General features: G+C 45.5%; 1 protein-coding gene across 1 annotated transcript in view; it reads right to left on the minus strand.

Moving 5' to 3' along the window:
- MARCO (macrophage receptor with collagenous structure) overlaps window positions 1-19844 on the minus strand; it is a gene marked incomplete at its 5' end in the record, with an annotated part of 33288 nt that extends 13444 nt beyond the window's left edge. The window contains 5 exon segments of the mRNA XM_081242969.1: window positions 4161-4205; window positions 5577-5729; window positions 6591-6692; window positions 19737-19772; window positions 19775-19844. Coding sequence (XP_081099095.1) covers window positions 4161-4205; window positions 5577-5729; window positions 6591-6692; window positions 19737-19772; window positions 19775-19844 — 406 coding nt within the window.
- Window positions 19845-21333: the final 1489 nt, after the last annotated feature.

The following is a 21333-nucleotide window of genomic DNA, read 5'->3' on the forward strand; positions in this document are numbered from 1 at the left end:
CTGGTTTATTTCAGTGTGTGAATTTGAGGAATTAGTTTTTCAAACTTCCCAAACGGAAATCTGAATATTCCAGAAAGCAGATCCCAAGGGCTGAGAACAGAAGCTTTGAGGCACTGATGGAGAGGAAAACATTGCAGCAGCACTTATCCCCCTAGCGGTTCAGAGCCTGGCTTTCCTGGTGGCCAAGGTTTCAGAGTTCCCACTTGTCATCAGCATTCTGAGCTCACCGCAGTCTGTTCTCTCCTGGTCCTCTGTGTCTCCCTCTCCTTTCTGCCACTGCTCAGTGCATATCAATCGAGGGAGCCTCCTCCCTAGGCAGGGCTCGGCAACCCCTGCCCAAACCTGCCAGCCGTCCCCCACAAGGCCTGCTCATCGGTACCCACTGGCTTAGGAAGCCAGCCAGGTCCCACCATCAGCAGAGCTCCACCCCAGGCAACTCCCTCAGGGGCTGGGACCAGCTTGCTGGGATGCAATTTGGTTAAAGGACTCCATTCCATTATTTTCATGATTTCAGAGCTGGAGAGGACTCAGAAGGGGGCCAGCCTCCTCTCTAGTGATTTAGGAAAAGTAGACAAAGGGGTCTGGAGTGGAGAGAAAGAAGCAACTGTCATACAGAACTCTCTGGGTCTAAGGTTTGAGTGACATTAGGTGCAAGGCTTGGGAATTAGCTTCTTTGAGGCGGTTTGGATACTTGAAGAATAATTATTCCTTGATGGAAGACAAAAGAGCCATAAAGAACATGTTTACAATTGAAGTCCTTACAACAGACTGAGGTACAAACAGCAAACAAGTTTTTGGTCATTCAGAGCATCCACGTGAGTGGAAGGCCCAAATGGCACTTCTTAAACAAGGCTAGGAATTATTACCCTGGAGGAATTTGTTGGTGCCCTGTTGCTCTGGGGCCAGGGCCATCATGCTAAGGCAATTGTGTGGCTTTATGAGGTTTCTTTCTTTCTTTTTCTTATTTTTTGGCTGTCCCATGCGGCTTGCCAGATCTTAGTTCCCTGACCAGGGACTGAACGCAGGCCCTCTTTAGTGAGAGCATGGAGTCCTAACCACTGGACCGCCAGGGGATTCCCTGTCTGAGGTTTCTTGAGACTGGTCTGGGCCTGAGTCTGTATTGCTATGACTTCCGTGTCTCTCTCAAAAGTTACAGCCTTGGGAAGCAAAGTAGTACCGGTGAAAGGACCAGAGTCTGGTGGCGCCTGAGGAATCACAACTGCATCTGACTTCAGAACCTGCCCGTCATCACAGCTAAAGATGGAGTGAGGGAAATAGAAGTGTCCCCTGGAACCTCATCACTGTGGCTTTACCCATCTGCTGGGACAAAGAGCAGAAAACCTCAATACCGCTGGGGCGGGTCCCACTTGGTCCGCTAGCCCCGTCCGCTGGCAGTGGATTGGGCAAGCAGTGGGTAAGAGAGATCTGGTGATCTTGGGAAAAGAAATTTGGGAAGAGGTGGGGTAGGTTAGAGTCCTGATTTCTGAAGAAGTGAAACTGATCATTTCCCCTCGCCAGCCACACTGCTTCCAGGCCTGAGTCTGGGCGTGGCAGTGGGTGAGAGTGGGGTGGGAAGCAGTGTGGCTCAGACTCCACAGGCAAAAGCCCTGGCTGTCATCCCCTCTCTGGGGCTGGCAGGGTCACCTTGAGAAAGTCTGGGCCATAGAGAAATGCGGAGGGCCACCTTTGGAGTCATCCTCACAGGTCAACTGTCCAACCACCTGCCTGGTGCATGGATCCCCCGTCAGTCCCACCAAGGAAAATTCTGCAGCCCCTGTGCCCCACGCCCCCCGTCTGCCCATTTCATCGTGCGGCAGCCCAAGTCTTAACTCTTTGCTCCTCCCTTACCTCAGCACAATTGGTTCTCCAGAAACTTTTGCCCGTTGGCCTCCATTCTTCTGCGGGGTACCACTGACAGCAAGTCTATTTTCTCTTCCACAGGAACCTTTCTAATATTTGAGGATGGCTGACACATCCCTGTAAGGGCCCTCCTTCCTGATGGCAAGCACCCTCCGTTTCTTCTAATGTAAATATTTCCTACATGCCAGGTACAGTATCACAATCTTCTGTCTTATATTCCTGTTGTAATCAATCCTCATTGAAGGTTGCTATTCTTATCCCCCTTTTGCAGGTGACTAAATTGAGGCTCGGAGAGGTTACACAGCTAGAGCTGTAGTAGAACCCACATGTGTCTGATCTTGGAACTGAAGTCCTTCCCTTTCCACTTTACAGGATCACTAACGCTGCCTACCATGTAGTGGAGTTTGAACACAGGATCTCCAACCCCTATAGTTGTCCTGCAAAGCATGTATAATTTAATTATTATTATTTTAATGCAATTGCCATTCTTTGCTGAAAGGAAGAGGTTAAACCTCAACAGGCCAAGTGACGTGTCTAGTTACACAGGTTAGCAGGGATGGCAACCAAGCCTCCTGGCTCCACAGCCTCATTCCCCTGCTGCGCCCAGAGCCACCCTGAGGGTTGTCTCTTGGGAGGCCAAGAGACCAGGAGCACACGAGGTGCTCAGTCACAGCCAGAGCGCTCGGGCCGTGCTTCCCAGAGCCTGTCCCCTACCTGTCCAGGGTCAAACCCTCCATGATCTCTAAAACACAGACCTGCATTTTAAACAAGCACCTCAAACGGCTCTTACCCATGACCCATAGCTTGAGAAGCACTACTCTAGAGAGAGCGCTGGCCATCAAGGGAAGATTCTAGATGCTTAAAGTCCTCCTTCTGGAATCAGCCCCTTTGCCCTCCCTACCAGTGGTGTCCCCTCCTTCCCCAGGGCCCCCTCAGGCCCCTTATCGGTCCCTCACCTTCTTCTGCTCTGAGCTCCCAGCATGGCCTGCGTCCCCGCTGGCCTCAAGTTGTACCTGGCAGGAAATTCTTCCCCCTCTCACTTTGCTCTTAGCTTTCCCATTCCTGTCCTTTGCTCACCTGGACAAAAGGGACCACAGCTGTGCCCCTGGGATGCCTGGTGACCCACCACCCTCTGAGTAACCCTGCCCCACTCTGGCTCTGAAGGTTGAGTGAGCATGCATGAGTGAGTTTGTGGCCGGGTGGTGAGTGCGTGTGAGTGCGTGTGTGGGCGTGTATGCACGTGAGTGTATGTGCACACGTGAGCACGTGCACGAGTATGCTGGTGCATGTGTGATTGTGTTGCATAAATGTGTGTGCGCACGTGGGTGTGAGCCCGTGGGTGTTGCAGCGCCTCTGTGTGTTCCTAAACTCTCCTACTCATCCTCCCCCTGAAAATCTCCCCGGAAAAACCCTGCTGGTGCCCTAGAACACTAGGTAGTTTGGGATTCCCCCTTCTCTTAAAGTCCTTCCAAAAATTAGTTACTCGAAAAAGAGTTTCCCTTTATCAAGTTTCCCTCCTGTAATTGGTGGTGTTTTTCACTCTATCTCAGTGGCCTGGAGGCTGAGAGGTTCTTGGTTTGTTTCTTTCCCCCTTTCTTGCAAATCCTCTCATTCGGCTTTTTCCTCCAGTAATGTTTGTCTTTACATCTTTACAACTCAGCAGCCTCAACCCCTCCAGGGACTGGAGGTTTGAGAGTCTAAGTGAAGAGCAGAGTGGACTGTAACAGGGGTGGAGGCCCCCTCCCCCCGGGGGCAGCCAAGCCCTCACATTCTCTGACCCAGCTATGCCGTGGCCATTTGTAAGGCAGCTGGGCAGGTTAAGGCCACAACCTAAAAGGGAGAGACAATCATGTGCTTTGAATCGTTATTTTAACCTCCTAGTAACCCTCTGAGGCACTCTTGTCCCCATTTTACAGACAAAGAAACTGAGACTCAGAAAGGTAAGGGAATGCTCCCGAAGTCACAGAGCCAGTCTATGGTGAAGGTAGATGCGTCAGACTCTGGAGTCTGGACCAAAGAGCTTGACTCTTCCCAGTGAGGCTCACAGGCTTGTACTCTGAGCACCAAGGAGGGGCTTGGAGTGTCCACACCCCTCCAGCCACACCTAGGTGTCTTCCCCAGGATGCAGGTAATTCCCAGTAACCCAGCCCATCTAGGATCTCACTTCAGGTGACCTCCCTCACATACAGACCCCACCAGGTGTTCAGACTCTGGGGATGGCGTGTGTGCCTGCGGTCCCCTGCAGCTGCTCCGAGACAGCCTTCTGTGCACGCTGGAGCACACGCCCAGCCCCTGCTCACCTGCCTCTCCCTTGATTCCTGGTGGACCTTGGGGTCCTGGGGGGCCTGGAAAGGAGAAGGAATTCAGAACGTAGCCTGCACAGAGGAGGAGAAAAAGGATTATGGGGCCGGTAGACAGAGGCAGGTTTCTGCGGCTCCATCTCGGCCGGGGCCCCCTTCTCCGCTGGTGGCCCTGGCAGACGGGGGAGGCAAGGGCCCCTTTGGACCTGGAAGACTTGAGGAGAAGAGGCACCAATGCCCCAACCAACAAGGGGGGAGGGGTGGCAATGCCACTCACACCGTCATTCACTTCACGAGTGTCACTGAGCACCGAGGACCAGCCAAACTGTGTGGAAGGAACACGAGAAAAGACGGAGCTCCTTCCTCCAAGGCGCTCATGGCCCAACAAACGAAACACAGCTGTGCAGGTGATGATTCCCGAGGGAGGCTGAGCCAGACAGACCTGAGTTCGAGCGGCAGCACTGCCACTTTAGCTGGGTGACCCTGGGCACATCCTCATTGTCTGGAGCATCAGCTTTCTCATCAGTGAAATGGGGTTCATATACCACTTATGCAGGGCTGTCCTGAGGCCGCCGCATGGAGACCAGCACGGAGAGCACACCCACGCTCTGATAAATGGTACCCATCCCCGCTGCCACTTACGTCAGATCTCTCCCTTGCCAGGGCTGCTCTGTGGACCAGGGCCTCCCAAAGACTCGGGTGGCCGGGACAGGGCTCCTTGTCTTGTCTTGGTCCATTCTGGTTGCTATAACAACACACCACAGACCGGGGTGGGAGGAGCTGAAACATCAGAAGTTCACTTCTCCCACTTCTGGAGGCTGGAAGCCCAAGATCAGGGGCCGGCCTGGCTGGGTTCTGGGGAAGGTCTTCCGTGCTGCCGACTGCAGCCTCTCGCTGTGTCCTCACATGGTGGCAGGAGCCAGGGCTCTCTCCTCTATAAGGACAGGCCTGCTGTCCTCTCCCCTCGAAGGTCCAGGCGCTGGCCAGACTGGCTTGGTGCCCACTGTTACGCTCTCCAGCCACAGACCAGTATTAGTTCGCTGCTTGGGAGTGGTCCTGGACATCGCCCTGGGCTCTGTCCTGCACACTCTGGGTCAGTCTGAGGGCTCCGTGACTCAGACCCGGCCTTCGGCTGGTTGCTGCAGACCTTGGGTCTTGGAGATCACACTCGTCTGGAGCATCCTTGGTTCCTAGGTCCCTGACCCCACTGTATCCCAGAGAGCTGTCTGCAGCCACCCAGGGTGCCTGTAACTTCGTGCCCTACCCATACGGCCTTCACCTCCTGTCTTGGCCTCCACGCTCTCATACGAGGCCAGAGAAAGGGATTCAGGTCCAAAGCCCCCTTGGTCTGCACACGAGCCGCTCCCCCTTTCCCATCCTCTCTGGGGAGTCCCAGCCCAGGGGTGACGGGCCAACCTGGGATCCGAGTAAAGTTGTCCACCAGTCGTAGTAGGTGCTCCTGCCTGGTGCGGACACGGATAAGCTGGGCTTGCAGGATATGCTCGGGGACCAGCGTTTGATTGTTGTAGGGCATCTCCAGGACCTGGAGCCGCTTCTGCAGATTCAGAACTGGACACCCCACCACCATGCCTGCAGCATCCTTTTAGGGACTTCATTAAAGCCCGAGGCACTTGAGCATAACCCTGACATTCTGTGTCATATGCATAACTCTGCGTCCTGAACAGGTAAGCATGTGTTTAGTGTACCGTGAGGACCTAGAGTGGGCACACAGAACTTTGTATCTTGCACACGTGCACTCCACACTCAGATATGACATTACACGTCCACAGAACATATCTACACCCTGTATAACCACCACGTCCACGAACAACCTGCATGAGGTTAGGAGCTCTGTGCATGCTTGGACATGAAAGCGTGGCCACTAATATGCTGATCTGGCCTAATCATGTGTGACTTTCATATGCGTGTGACGTGTGTTTATGACAACTGGCCACACGGCATTCTTGAGTGACTTCACTATCTGCTGATGGAATTGCTTCATGGCCTAACCGTTTGGACTAGGAGCACTTTGAAAGTCAAATCATGTTAAAATGAAACACTCTGGTCAACAAAGCTACTTCCCATTCAGAGGCAGGGAATCCTTGATGTGAGAGGCACAAGGCACATCCTTGTGAGATCACTGCATCTTTCACTGCTTCAGACACACACAGCCTCACACACGTGGTCCCTCTCTCCCTCCCTCCCTCCCTCTTGCTCTCTCTCTCTCTCTCTCTCACACACACACACACACACTTTCCTTTCTGCTTCCCCCTTTCTCCCCTCACCATTCAGACCACCCAGGGACTGAGAACTCTCTCCCAGCAGACAGGCAGCAGTAGCCCCAAGGGCTCTCTTGTGAACCTGTGCCTTGTGTCGGGCCGGGCCACACTGTCACCCCAGGAAGGACCAGACAGGACCCAGATGCTTTACCTTGCAACACCAGCAGCCCAGCACCTGCGGTGAGCAGAACCAGGTAGATGATCAGCAGGACTGTGAAGCAGTTTATCCCATTTCTCTTCTTGGGCTTTGGATCTGAAACACAACCCAGGCAGACGGCTGCTGCTACAGAGGCTGCTGCAGAGGGCAGAGAGTGGGGCCCCCAGCCTGTGCCCAAATCCCCTCTATATGAGCAGGGGGCTGCCCATGAGGTCCCACGAGGGGAAAGACACAAAGGCCCACGACCCCCAAATCTTCCCCTTGATCCTCCTTGTCACAAGGCAAGAAGTGCCATTGTCAGCCCCTCATTTATGTGGCTGGGCAAAAAAACCCCGTGCACACATCCTTAGCTGGAAGAGCACGGTCCTCAGTCAACCTTGCTCACCGTCAAAGCCCCAGCACGGAACCTGCCCCAGGGATCACTCAATAGATGTACATCAGAGAAATTGATGAATTAACATATTTCAATTTCAAAATTCTGGGAGGAGGAGGATTGTTCCTGTTTTATAAACAATGAGTGGGGTTTGGAACAGTCGAAAAAACCTGTTAGCTTATAAGACAAGATCTGGAAATCACGTCCAGGCCTTTGTTTTCTTTTTAATTACAAAGGTAAAACGTGCTTAATATAATGCATCAAACAACATGGAGAGCATTTCAAGGATTAATAATCTTATAATTAATCCCCTGAGGTCCTAACCCGCTGAGGGAAGCTTTGTTAGCATCCTGGGTTGTGGCCTTCCTCCATCTCCCCTTCCTCTAAGAAACTTACAAACTCACATCCTCCTAGATAGACTTGGGTTTTTTTCTTTTCATTTTACTCTAATGATGTCATGTTACAATTACATATTACAGCACCTATCAATTGTAGCACATGCGCTTTCTGCAGTGAAGTGTTTTTCCATGGACTTCCCTCTAGTTTTCTCAGTAGAGAGAGATTTAACTGCTCTCTTTAATAGTTGCCTCGTATTCCTTAAAGACACGTAGTTATGCTCAGTCTAGCACAGGGTGTTCCCCCCACCCCCATGCACCCCTGGAGTCTAGGCCCACACAGCAGCCTGAGTGAGTTCTCCAACACACAACCTGCTCCAGTCACTCCCTTGCCCTCAGCCCTTCAGCTCACTGCCCTCAGGACAAAAAGCTCCCCTGCTGGTTCGTGTAGCCTGGCCTCCAGCCAGCTCTCTTATGGCCACACCTCCATACATCACCTCCCCGTTGACACTGACCAATGGTCAGGCCAGACCACTGTGGTTACACCCTTGTGACTTCAGGCAGAGTATCTCCTCTGAATACCCAACCTCCCTTCCTTCTTTCTGCATAACTAATTCTTACTCACCCTTTGGGAGCACAGTAGATCTTTTCCTGCTCCAAGATAGATTCTCGGACTCCCCTCGGCTGGGTGGGACCTCGCTCTGCTTCCCCACATCACTGTGTTTTTATCCACTGTGGCCCTGAGCACCTGAACTGTATATATGTTTCAGTCTCCTCCATATGGCCTGGAAGTTTCTTAGGCTGTGTTCCAGCACCAACATGGTGTGCTGGAAAGATGGTGACGGGCTAGATGAACGGATGAACGAGTGGTTTGGGTGCTGAACGTGTACAGAGTTGAACATTTTGAAGTGTTGGGAGAGCATCAGGAATGCAACTTAGGACCTCAGGTGTCCATATAGTCATGATGGTGAAGATGGATAACATACAGAGGAAGCCTCACATTTAATAAAAGATGGTGGATGGTGAATACAATCTCATAGACAGCAACCAAACATGATGAAACATAAAATGTGATGGGAATAGAAAGATAAATTATGCTTCAGAGACACAGGTACCATAGAGGTCAGAGGTGGAGGTGAAGGCCAGCACGGAAGATACAGATATTTTCAAATTACATGTTAGGACCATGGTGCAATGCATTTGAGTAAGGATGATGAGAGGAAAAACAGACATGGTAGTGTGATGGGAGTAGTTCAAGCCCAGAATGCTTTTTAATTCAGAGCTATCACCTGGCATAGAGACCAGGTATTTTAGAAACTGGGAACTTCAAATCTGTGAGCTTTGTCTAACTCACTCTATACAAAGCAGAGGATCTGATAAATTCTTTACCCTTACGTTGATCATTTCATCTCTTAGTGGTTAGAATAAACTGTCAAGGAAATATCTACTATAGTTTGGGGTTGACCAATGAGCAAGAGTAGCTTGAGATGAGAGAATGAAAATTAAAAAAAAAAAAAGAAAAAAGCTTCAGGTGAATAAGAATGAGCTTACCTGGAGTAAGCTATTATTAGCCTGGGTGGAGATTTTAGGGAAGCAGGTTTTAGAAATTTGACAGCTCTATTGTCTGACTCACAGTGAAAATATGGCTCCAGATAGAAATAAAATTTCAATTCCATAAAAGAGCTAAGTGAAGAAAAAAGGCTGCACACAAATTTTAGGGTTCCCAGGCCTTCCATCTCCCAACCCTTCACCAAGTGGCAGAAGATGGCTTGGTAGGTGTACTTCTCTCCTACTGTAACACTAGTGGAGATCAAGTGGGAGCCCCTCTCCCCACATTCTCAGCACTGGGCTACTGGTGAGGCCCAGGGAAGTGGTCTCTGCCCTGTGGGTTTGAGGTCTCCCACCCTCTACTTAGTAGCACTGGGCAATGTAGAGCAGTGTCCTCTGTCCCTGCAGGCAGCACCAGCAGGGGGCAAGAACACCAGTAGCACAGGGAACAAAGCAGACTAGAATAGCATGGTCAGGGCTCTGAAAATTAAATTGCGATTGGAACCATAACCCACAAAATGAGCCAGAATCTATCTAATAAATCTAAATAGTTTATGTAAGAAACCTAAACCTAAAATCATTGAGATGAAACAAATGTTGGAATTATTCAATAAGGATTTTAAAGCAGCCATCACAAAAATGCTTTAATGAGTAATTACAAATAAAACTTTTTAAAAAAAATGTCACAAAATAGAAGATATATAAAAGAACCAAATGGAAATTGTATAATTTCAAAACACACAAAAAAATTTTTAAACCTCAGCACATTGGCTCAATAGTGTAATAAATATGATAAAGGAAAGAATCACTGATTCTTTCAGTGACTGATAGATAGATAGAACTAAATGATAGAACAAGAGAAATTGCCCAATCTGAAAAACAGAGAAAATCATCAACAAAAATAACAACAAATAAACAGAGCCTATGAGATGGGTGGGTCAATAAAAAAGAAACACATAATACTTATATCATTGAAGTCCCAGAAAATGTGTGAAGCTGAAAAAATAATCAAAGAAATAATGGTAGCTGAAAATTTCTCAAATTTGGGGAAAGACATAAACCTACAGATCCAAGAAGTTGGGCAAATCCCAAACATGGTACATTCAAAGAAATCCATACCAAGACACATAGGCAAAAATCTGAAAAATCTAGACATAAAGAAAATTTTAAATCTGAAGAAAAAGAAAAAATTTTGAAAGCAGCCAGAGAGAAATGACACATTACCTATAAAGTGATACCAATTTGGAATGTCAGCAGATTTTTCATCTGAAACCATGGAGATCAGCTAGAAGTGGCACAATATTTTTTGTGTGCTGAAAGAAATGGATTGTCAACCATGAATGCATCCTTTAGCAACGTATGGGAAATAGAGATTCTCAGATGAAGGAAAACTAATAGAAGTTATTGCTAGTAAACCTACATTTAAAGAATGGCTAAAGGAAGTTCTTCAAATAGAATGTTAATGATAGTAAGAGAAGTCTTCGCACTTCCGAAAGGAAGAACAAGAATAAGGAAAGAAGAATGGGTAAAATACAGGGCTATATATTAGACCATACTTCTCCTCATGATTTTTAAAAATCACATTTGATGGTTGAAACAAAAATTATGATGCTGTCTGATGTGGTTCTCAGTGTATGCAGAGGAAATACCTCAGGCAATTCATTTTAAAAAGTGAAGATAATAAAAGGACATAAATGGAAATAAGATTTCTACACTTTACTCAAAGTGGTAAAATGTTGATACCAGTAGACTGTGATATGTTATGTATGTATATTGTAATGTCCAGAGAAACCACTAAATAAACTATTCAAAGAGATGCACCACAAAAATCTTATAAATAATTAAAAATAGAATTCAAAAAATGTGCTCAAGTAACCCATAGAAAGGTAAGAAAAGAGAAACAGATGAATGGGAAACAGAAGAAACAGAGAAAATACAAAATAGGATGGCAGATTTAAGCCTAACATACCTATAATTACTTTCATGTAAATAGTCTAAATATACCAAGTAAAGGGTAGAAATTGGCAAAGTGAATGGAAAAGCATGACCCAATTATAAGCTGTCTATAAGAAACCAAACAGGGCTTCCCTGGTGGTGCAGTGGTTGAGAGTCCGCCTGCCAATGCAGGGGACATGGGTTCGTGCCCCAGTCCGGGAGGATCCCACGTGCCGCAGAGCATCTGGGCCCGTGAGCCATGGCCGCTGGGCCTGCGTGTCCGAAGCCTGTGCTCCTCAACGGGAGGGGCCACAAGAGTGAGAGGCCTGCGTACCGCAAAAAAAAAAAAAAAAAAAAAAGAAACCAAACAGTAGAGCTCCTATTCACATGAAACAGATTTGATACAACTGAAAGGAGAAATGGACAAATCCCAATTATAATTGGGGACATTAATACCCCATTCTCAGCAATTGATAGAAAATCAGCAAAGGTATAGAAGAACTGCACACCACCAGCAACCAACAGGATCTAATTAACATTTATAGAATACTCCATGCAACAACAGAAGAATACACATTCTTTCCATGCATACATGGAATATTTACTAAGACCATATCCTGGGTCATAAAACAAACCTCAACAAAATGTAAAAGAAATTAAATTTTACAGATGTTCTCTGACAATAATGGAATAAAAATAGAAATTAATAACATACAGACATAAAAATGTCCAAACACTTGGAAAAAATTTTAAAACTTCTAAATAATGCATGGGTCATAGAGAAAGTCTCAAAGGAAAAAAAAAATTAAACAGAACTGAATGAAAGTGGAAATACAACGTACCAAATTATGGGCTACATCTAAAGCAGCACTGGAAGGGAAATTTACAGCACTAAAATCTTACATTACAAATGAGGAAAGATCTCAAATCAGTAAACTAAGTTCTTACCTCAAGAAACCAGGAAAGAACAGTAAAATAACCCTAAACAACCAGGAAAAAGAAAAAGAAATAATAAACACCAGAGCAGAAATCAATGAGATTTAAAATAAGAATACAAAAGAGAAAATAAAAAACAAAAATCCGGTTCTTTGAATAAAATCAATAAAATTTATAAAGCTCTAGCAAGACAGACAAAGATAAAAAGAAAGAAGACACAAATCACCAATATCAATAATAAAGCAGGGTATATCACCACAGATGCTGCAGCCATTAAAAACAAAATAAGAAAATACTACCACTAACTTTATGCTCACAACTTGGAAGAAACGAAATAGTTCCTCAAAAATCACATACTACAGGGGCTTCCCTGGTGGCGCAGTGGTTGAGAGACCGCCTGCCGATGCAGGGGACACGGGTTCGTGCCCCAGTCTGGGAAGATCCCACATGCCGCGGAGCGGCTAGGCCCGTGAGCCATGGCTGCTGGGCCTGCGCGTCTGGAGCCTGTGCTCCGCAACAGGAGAGGCAACAGCAGTGAGAAGCCCACGTAATGCAAAAAAAAAAAAAAAAAAAAATCACATACTACAAACACTCAACCAAGATGAAACAGATAATATAAATATCTATGCCCATTAAATACATTTAATTTGTAATTTAAAATCTCCTGTAAAAGAAATATCCAGGCCAGATGATTTTATTGAAATATCCTAACAAACGTTTAAAAAAAGAATTAGCCCCAAGTTCAAACAATCTCTTATGGATAACAGAAGAGTAGAAGACACTTCCTAACTCATTTTGTATGATAAGTATTACCCTAATATGGAAACCAGACAAAGACAGTACAAAACGAAAACTAAACATCAATATTTCTCATGAAATTTGATACAAAAATTCTCAACAAAATAGGAGTAAACCATATCAAGCAATGCATCAGAAGGATTTACAGGGGCTTCCCTGGTGGCGCAGTGGTTGAGAGTCTGCCTGCCGATGCAGGGGACACAGGTTCGAGCCCTGGTCTGGGAGGATCCCACATGCCGCGGAGCAACTGGGCCCATGAGCCACAACTACTGAGCCTGCACGTCTGGAGCCGTGCTTCGCAATGAGAAGCTGTGAAAGTGAGAGGCCCGTGCACCACAATGAAGAGTGGCCCCCACTCGCCGCAACTGGAGAAAGCCCTCAGACAGAAACGAAGACCCAACACAGCCAAAAATAAATACATAAATAAATAAATTTATTAAAAAAAAAGGATTTACATACCATGACTAAATGAGATTTCCAGGTATGCAAGACTGGTTCAATATTAGAAAATCAATGTAATCCACATATCAATAGGCTAAAGAAGAAAAATCATATAATCATATAGTTGATGCAGAAAAAGCACTTAACAAAATCTAATTCATAATAAATTGTCATAATTATCACTCTCATAATAAATAACAAATTTATCATAAACCTGTCAGCAAACTAAAAAAGAAGAGAACATCCTCAAGTTTAAAAAAAAAAGAGAATCAACAAGCTATCTAAAGCTTACAGTCAGTCTTAATGGTGAGACAGAAAACTTTCCTCCTTAGGTTGGGAACAAGGCAAGAATGTCTGCTCTCACTCCCTTTTTCTGTATACAACTGGCAAACAAGTGCAAATCGAAATTTAAAACACAATGGCAGGACACATTGGCTCAGTGGTTAAGAATCTGCCTGCCAATGCAGGGGACATGAACTTGAACCCTGGTCTGGGAAGATCTCACATGCCATGGAGCAACTAAGCCCGTTCACCGCAACTACTGAGCCTGCACTCTACAGCCCGTGAGCCAAAACTACTGAGCCAGTGTGCCACAACTGCTGAAGCCCTTGAACCAAGAACCCAATGCTCCACAATGAAGAGTAGCCCCCCCTCACCGCAACTAGGTACAGCCTACGTGCAGCAACGAAGACCCAACACAGCCAAAAATATATAAATCAAATACATAAATTTATATAAAAATGGCATTTACAATTGCTCCAAAGAAAATGAAATATTTAGATATTAAATTTAACAAAATGTATACAGGACCTGTATGTTGAAAGTTACAAAATCCTCATTAAAAAAAAAAGACCTAAATAAGTGCAGAAACATACCATGTTCACAGATTGCAAGACTGAACATAAAGATGGAAAGATGTCAATTTTCAAACTGATCTAGAGGTGTAATATAATTCCTACAAAATCCCAGCAAGGTTTTCGATGGTATAAATTTATACCAAAATTTATATGGAAAGGCACAAGCCCCAGAGTAGCTAAAATCATCTTGAAAAAGAAGAATAACTTGTGAGAAATAATGTTACCTGACGTTCAGAGTTACAATAAATCTACATTATCAAGACAGTGTGGTATTGGTGCAGGGATAGACATGCAGATTAATGGGTCAGAATAAAGAACACAGAAATAGATGCACACAAGTATGCCCAACCGATTTTTGACAAAGATGCAAAAGTAATTTCCTGGAGGAAGAAGAGACTATTCAGCAGATGGTGTTGAAGCAATTGGACATCCATAAGCAAAACACACAAACCTTGACCTAAACTTCACATCTTATTAAAAATCAACACAAAATGAGCCATGATATTGTAATGTAAAACTGTAAAACTTTTAGAATGAAGCATAGGAGAAATCTTTGGGACCCAGTGCTAAGTGAAAAGTTCTCAGACTTGACACCAAAAGCACAATCCATAAAAGGAAAAATCAGTAAATTGGACCTCAATAGAATTAAATACTTTCGCTTTGCAAAAGACTTTGTTAAGAGGATAAAATGACAAATTACAGACTGAGAGAGAATATTTACAAATTATGTATCTGGCAAAAGACTTGTATCTTGAGTATATAAAGAATTCTCAAAATGTTTAGTTTTAGTTTAGATTAGTCAAAAAACAATCCAATTAAAACACTGGCAAGGGCTTCCCTGGTGGCGCAGTGGTTGAGAATCTTCCTGCCGATGCAGGGGACACGGGTTCGAGCCCTGATCTGGGAAGATCCCACATGCCACGGAGCAGCTGGGCCCGTGAGCCACAGCTACTGAGCCTGCGCGTCTGGAGCCTGTGCTCCGCAACAAGAGAGGCCACGACAGTGAGAGGCCAGCGCACCACGATGAAGAGTGGCCCCCGCTCGCCACAACTAGGGAAAGCCCTCGCACAGAAATGAAGACCCAACACAGCCAAATAAATAAATAAATAAATAAATAAATAAATAAATAAATAAACACTGGCAAAAGGCATGAAGAGACATTTCACTGAGGAGGGTATACAAATAGCAAATGAACACATGAAAAGATATTAGCTATTAGGAACGTCATTAGCTATTAGGAAAATACAAATTTAAATTACAATGATGTATCACTATCACATGTCTATCCAAACGGTTAAAATAAAAATAGTAATAATACCAATTGCTGGCAAGGATTGCGAATCAGTTGTACACTGCTTGTGGGAATGTAAAATGGTGCATCCACACTGGAAAAACAGATCAGCTGCTTTTTGTGATACTAAACATATATTTAGAGTCCAGCCATTGTACTTTCGGGCATTTATCCCAGAGAAATGAAAACTTGTGCTTACACAAAAACTTTTTTTTTTTTTTTTTTTTGCAGTACGCGGGCCTCTCACTGTTGTGGCCTCTCCCGTTGTGGAGCACAGGCTCCGGATGTGCAGGCTCAGCAACCATGGCTCACGGGCCCAGCCGCTCCACGGCATGTGGGATCTTCCCAGACCGGGACACGAACCCGCGTCCACTGCATCGGCAGGCGGACTCTCAACCACTGCGCCACCAGGGAAGCCCCACAAAAACTTTTATGTAAATGGTCATAGCAGCTTTCTTTGTAATAGCCCCAAACTGGAAAAACAACCCAAATGTCTTTCAATGGGTGAATGGTTAAACCAACTGTATACATTCATATCATAGAATAATACTCATTAATAATACAAGAACCAACTACTGATGCGTACAACAACTTGGATGGATCTCAAGGGAATTATGCTATGTGAAAAAAAGCCAATCTTTAAAAAGTTACATGCTGTGTAATTCTATTTATATAACTTTCTTTAAATAGCAAAATTATAGAAAGGAGGAACTGATTAGTGGTTGCTGGGGGACAGTGATGGCTGGGCGGGGAGAGAGGGTATGTGCGTCTATGAAAAAGTATCATGTGGGAGATTTTTGTGGTGATGGAACTGATCCATATCTTGATTTTGGTGGTGGTTACACAAGTATACACATCTGATAAAATTGTAGAGAACTACATTCACACACCCAAATGAGTGCGTGTAAAACTAAAGAAATCTAAATAAGCTCCGTGGGTTGTACCAATGTCAGTTTCCTGGTTGTCATATTGTACTAGAGCTAAGCAAGATGTTATCACAGGGGGAAAATGGGTGAAGGTCACAAAGACTTCCCTGTACATTTGTTTTTTGCAACTTTCAGTTGCAAAAATTTACAATTAGTTCATAAAAACAAAGTGAAGAAACACCTCTGGGTAAAGTCAGATTTTTACAATTTACAATTATTTCGCAATAGAAAGTGAAAAAACACCTCTGGGTAAAGTCAGATTTTTACCATTTACAATTATTTCACAATAAAAAGTGAAAAAACACCTCTGGGTAAAGTCAGATTAAAAAAAAAAATTCTAAGAACTAGTGACACGACAAAAAATAAAGTCAGAACAATGACATGAAATGAAAGTAGTCATCTCAGCAAGGCTGACCCTGAATAGACTCCAGGGTTAAGGTTTGTTAGCAGAATATTTAACATCAACTTCAGAGCAGGGAGAAGGGTCAGCTAGGGCCAATGTTGGGGCCGCTGCTGAGTGTTAATTAAAACAAACAACAAAACCCCCCATAACTTTCTTTCATAATTTGTATTTTTTGGGGTCTTCTCTGTCAGGAAGGATGGTCTTCAGATGGAAATTGGTGGGAAGAAATATCATGAAGAAAAGTGTGAGACCTGATATAGTTGAGGGCTTTGGATGAGAGGGCCAGATTACATTCCACAGACCGGCGAAAGGTTGCCAATGTGGTAACAGAACTTGAGAAACCAGACAATCAGGAGACTGACAGGAAGACCTGAGCCAGACAAATGCTCATATTTTCAAGAAGGTGAAAGGAGCGCATCCCAGAAAGATAGGGTCCACAGGGACAAGTGTGAATTCTCTCGTTCAGGCTCCAATGCTCCATTGTTGGAGGGGAGAGGGGCTGATACCGGTTCATAAGGGAAGACATGGGGTTTCGTTGGACCTTCAGGGCAGCAAGAGCCAGCAGTCTGTGGCAACGCTTCAGAAAACGAAAGCAATCTTCAGCCTACAGAGAGCTAGGTAAGTAGATAGATAGATAGACAGATAGATGGATAGATAGATAGACAGGTAAACGAGGCTGGAGTCATTTAGTGCTAAAGTAAGTAGTTTTTTTCATCTCAGTAAAGCCCTGAGGGGATAACTGTGGTACAGAGCCTCACAGTGAGAGCTGTCCATGATGACACTCATCTAGTAAGTTCCATATGTTCTTTGTATGAGGACATAGAAGTTGTGAATGCATTTAGGAAAGGGTTCCATCCAAACTGGAGCGATTTTGTTCTGGGGTTGGATTTTTACCTCGTGGTATCTATAACCCCAGCCACAAATCTGGGATTCACCCTTGACTCTTGTATCATCCTCACTTACCTTGTCCCCCCACTATAGTCCTACTGATTTGACTTTAAAAAAAATATATTCATTTATTTATTTGGCTGCACCAGATCTTAGCTGCAGCACGTGGGATCTCCGTTGCTGCATGTGGGATCTTAGATGTGGCGTGTGGGATCTAGTTCCCTGACCTGGGATTGAACCCAGGCCCCCTGCCTTGGAAGCATGGAATCTTAGCCACTGGACCACCAGGGAGGTCCCTGATTTGACTTCTAAAATTTCTCCGGAGCATTCTCATTTCCTTCCACACACCCACTGCCTCACATCATCTCTTGCTGCCAAGCTCCTCTCTGTCCTCAGGGTGACTCTTCCCAACCTGTCCCCCATCTGTGAGGGTGAGTAATCTCAAGTACAGATCACTGCCTCTCAGCCCAACTTCAGTCTCTTCAAAGCTCCCCATTGCCCCTGCCACTTACACATTGGCCCTTGCCCTCTCCCTCTACAAGGATTAAATCATGAGCCGCTGCAGCGGCTGACCTTCAACACCCCCTGAAAGGAGTTCAGGGTGGAGATCAGGAATGAGGCACTCTGTGCTCTGGGAAAAACTGGCAGAACAGGTCTTCAGATATTAGATATTTTCAGGAGAAGATTTTATGAGCCCAATTCTCGCATCTCCTCGTATTTAGAAAAGCACTAACATCATTAGCAGTGACATCTGCCCCTTTTGACTAGCAATGAGCCTCTGCCAACGTGTGTGCTTGACTGCACGTCCCCCCGTCACTAAAGTCATATATAAAGCAGTTTCTCAGAGCTCTCTGAAATGCTGTCTCCCAGGCTATAGTCCTCATTTTGTCCCAAATAAAACTTAACTCGCATCTCTCACACTGTGCTTTTTTTTTTTTCAATAGACACCCTCAGGATAAAGTCCAAATTAATTGGTCCTAGTCTCAAACCCCACTGAGCTTCCCCACTCAATTTTGACTGCACAATATGGAGCTATTTGTATTTTTTCTGAATATTCCTTGGGAAGGTGTCATAAACACGCTGTGCCCTACCCCTGCTCCAGCCTCCATCTCCTTTCTCTAACGAATCCTTTTTATCCATTAAACTTTAGAAGAGGTCTCAGCTCTGCCCTCCAGGGTCCCACATCGGCTTAGACCTGTCCATAAAGTCCTGTGCAAATCTCAACGACAGCCAGTAATGAATTGTATAGAAATGGGTTATGAATAGGCTCTCTCTGCCGCCCTCCATCCAACATGACTGTGGGCTCCCTGGGGCCAGAGGCCGAGTTGATCCATGTCTATTTTCTCAGTGCTGAGTGCAGTGTCCAACATGGAGTAGGTGCCAAATCTGTTTGATCACCTGACTTTGCTTGAACATTTTTAGGATCTTAAAAAGTCATGTGTCCAGAACGCTGCCTTCTCCAAAGTTCTGAATAACCAACAATTATTAAAGTCATTTGCACTCCTGCCTTCTTTGTTACCCCACTGTGAACACCTAAAGGCAGAACACTGGACCCTTAATCTTTGTACCCCCATAATTCCAGCCACTGACCTGAACAAAACAGACCCTGGGCGAGAGGGACAGTGAGGCCAGGGGACAGAGATGCAGCTGTTCCTGCACATACAGTCTCCAGAAAAGAGAGTGGGAGAGGGAAAGACTCATCAACTTGGAAGACAATTCCAAGAGGATATTCTGAAATGGGAAATCAGAGATCCCCTGTGGGAAGCACTCACCAGTGACTTTGAAGCCTACAAATTCTAGAAGATTTTAAAAAATGCATCACCTGTGTAACACTGAGGGCGAAAATAAAACAACAGTTGACTGAATTTTTAAAATCTGAGTTTAATCTAAGACAAACTAATTATGAAGCTATAACACACCCTAGCCCACACCAAATGGAGAACACACTCCCTGAGGAACACATGAGTTTTCACAGAAGACATCTTAAAGAATTGTAACAGAATGGCATTAAATAAATATGACACTTGGCTTCGGTTTTGTGGAACTTTTTCATCCCTCTTGTTTTGCATTGTCCTTTCATCACACGCGTCACAGACATAATCTGTGTGTCAGAGTGAGACACTAATAAAAAGGAGGAACATATAATAAGCATTAGCATTAATTGAAGGGAAAATATTTAAGTACAATTGAAAGGAGTCATGAAGCTAAAAAAAAACCCTGTATGCTAAAGACACAGCATCTATTACTCGCATTATACAAATTTCCAGTGGAAGCATGGAAGCATTCCAGAAATGTATTATTGACTCTCTAAGGTGCAGACCTAGACTCTCAATGGACTTGTCTATTCTTATGCCGCCAAGAGAAAGACTACATCACGGGCAATGCCATTACTGGGGACTAGTACTTTACCATTAAGTTCAAAGGTCTCCATTGTAGACAGCATGTTTGGTCCAGAGTCGTTCTTTCTCTGGTGCTAGCTGAGAGCTCTTTCTCCTTGAGAATTTCCTCATTTCCCATTGCTAAGCTTTATAGATGGCCAAAGTCCTGGAGCCAGCAGAAATGCTCCCCACAAGAGGAACCACTTGGGGAAAGATTGTTCCCTTTTAACTACTGCTGCTACTGGTGGAGCACACAGCACTTCCCTTGACTCTGATTTCTGAATTTGCAAAATGTTTCCTGACATGATCAGGATTAGGCATTTCTCCAAAATGGGCTATTCACATGTGGAGCTCCTGCTTAGTGCAGCTGCTTGTTCAAGGGGGTGTGGGGAGTTGGGACACAAGTCACAGGCCCTTGACCCCACCCCTTGCTCCCAGGCCCCTGAGAACAGAGCTGATGACCCCCTGCACTTTCTCCATTTGTCCAGGTCCTGCCATCAACCCAGACCCAGTTTATTGCTGTGGGACCTCTCCCACCCACAGTGAAACCTGCCTCCTCTGACCTACTTCAACCCTTAGAGTTCATCCTTGCTGCTCAAAGTGTGGGCCATGGACCAGCAGCATCAACATCACTTGGGAATTTTTTATAAAGGCAGAGTCTCGGGTCCCACCCCACAAAGACTGAAAACAAATCCACCGTTTAAGAAGGTCCCCAGGTGGTGTATGTACACATTCCAGCTGGAAGCGCATGGCTCCACCTCATCCATTTTAGTGTTGAATCATGTTTCCTCTCAACGCTTTCCTGTGTTCTCTCTGTGCGCGTGCACATGTGCGCTTGCTCTGGCCCCAGTAAGATCTGAGCTACTTAAGAGAAACCCCTTTGCCCTGCCCCCTACACTGGGCACTCCCTACCAGGGAGGTTGTATAGCACGGTAGTTAAGACACAGACTCTAACATCTCGAATGCCTGAGCTCCAATTCCACCTCCTGCAAGCAGCTGTGTGACCATGGGCAAGTCATGTTAGCTTTGAGCACCTCGCTTTCCTTGTTTGTAAAATAAGGAAGGTGGTAATGATTTTCGTGTGCGTTAAATGATTTAAATGGTATAAGGTGGCCAGGATGAGCACTAACACCATGGTGCTGCTGCTATCACTAGAGACATTGTGAACCCACTGTGTCCAGGGAGATGAAGGAAACAGCCTTTGCCTTAAAGGAGCTCAGTCTAGTATGCGGGATGATCGTGGATACAACTGAATTCCAGAAAATGGCTGTTGGTGATTGGACCACCTAGGAGGACAGAGGTGGCCCGGAGGCAGAGAAGGCAGGGCTGGGAATGCCGCAAGGAGCTTTTCCATCAGATCTGGGTTTAAAGGGATGACTTGGAGGGTCACCTGTAGAGCAGAATAAGGTCAGGGCCTTGCAGGTGGGAAAGATGGCAAGTGTAGTCTCACAGTGGCCGGATGCTTGCGGACCACGGACCACTGGACTATCTGGGACATGAGAGGTGAGGTGGCAGGAGACGAGGCTGAGCTAGGTCAAGTCCCTTTCTTTGGCCTGTGGCGTGGCAGAAAGTAAAGGGGTAAGAAAGTCAGGAAAGAGAGTTACTGGCAGCGCCCCACAAGGCAGGGG

The sequence above is a fragment of the Mesoplodon bidens genome, assembly GCF_964165515.1.
Source record: "Mesoplodon bidens genome assembly, chromosome: 8".
NCBI classification, from domain to species: domain Eukaryota; kingdom Metazoa; phylum Chordata; class Mammalia; order Artiodactyla; family Ziphiidae; genus Mesoplodon; species Mesoplodon bidens.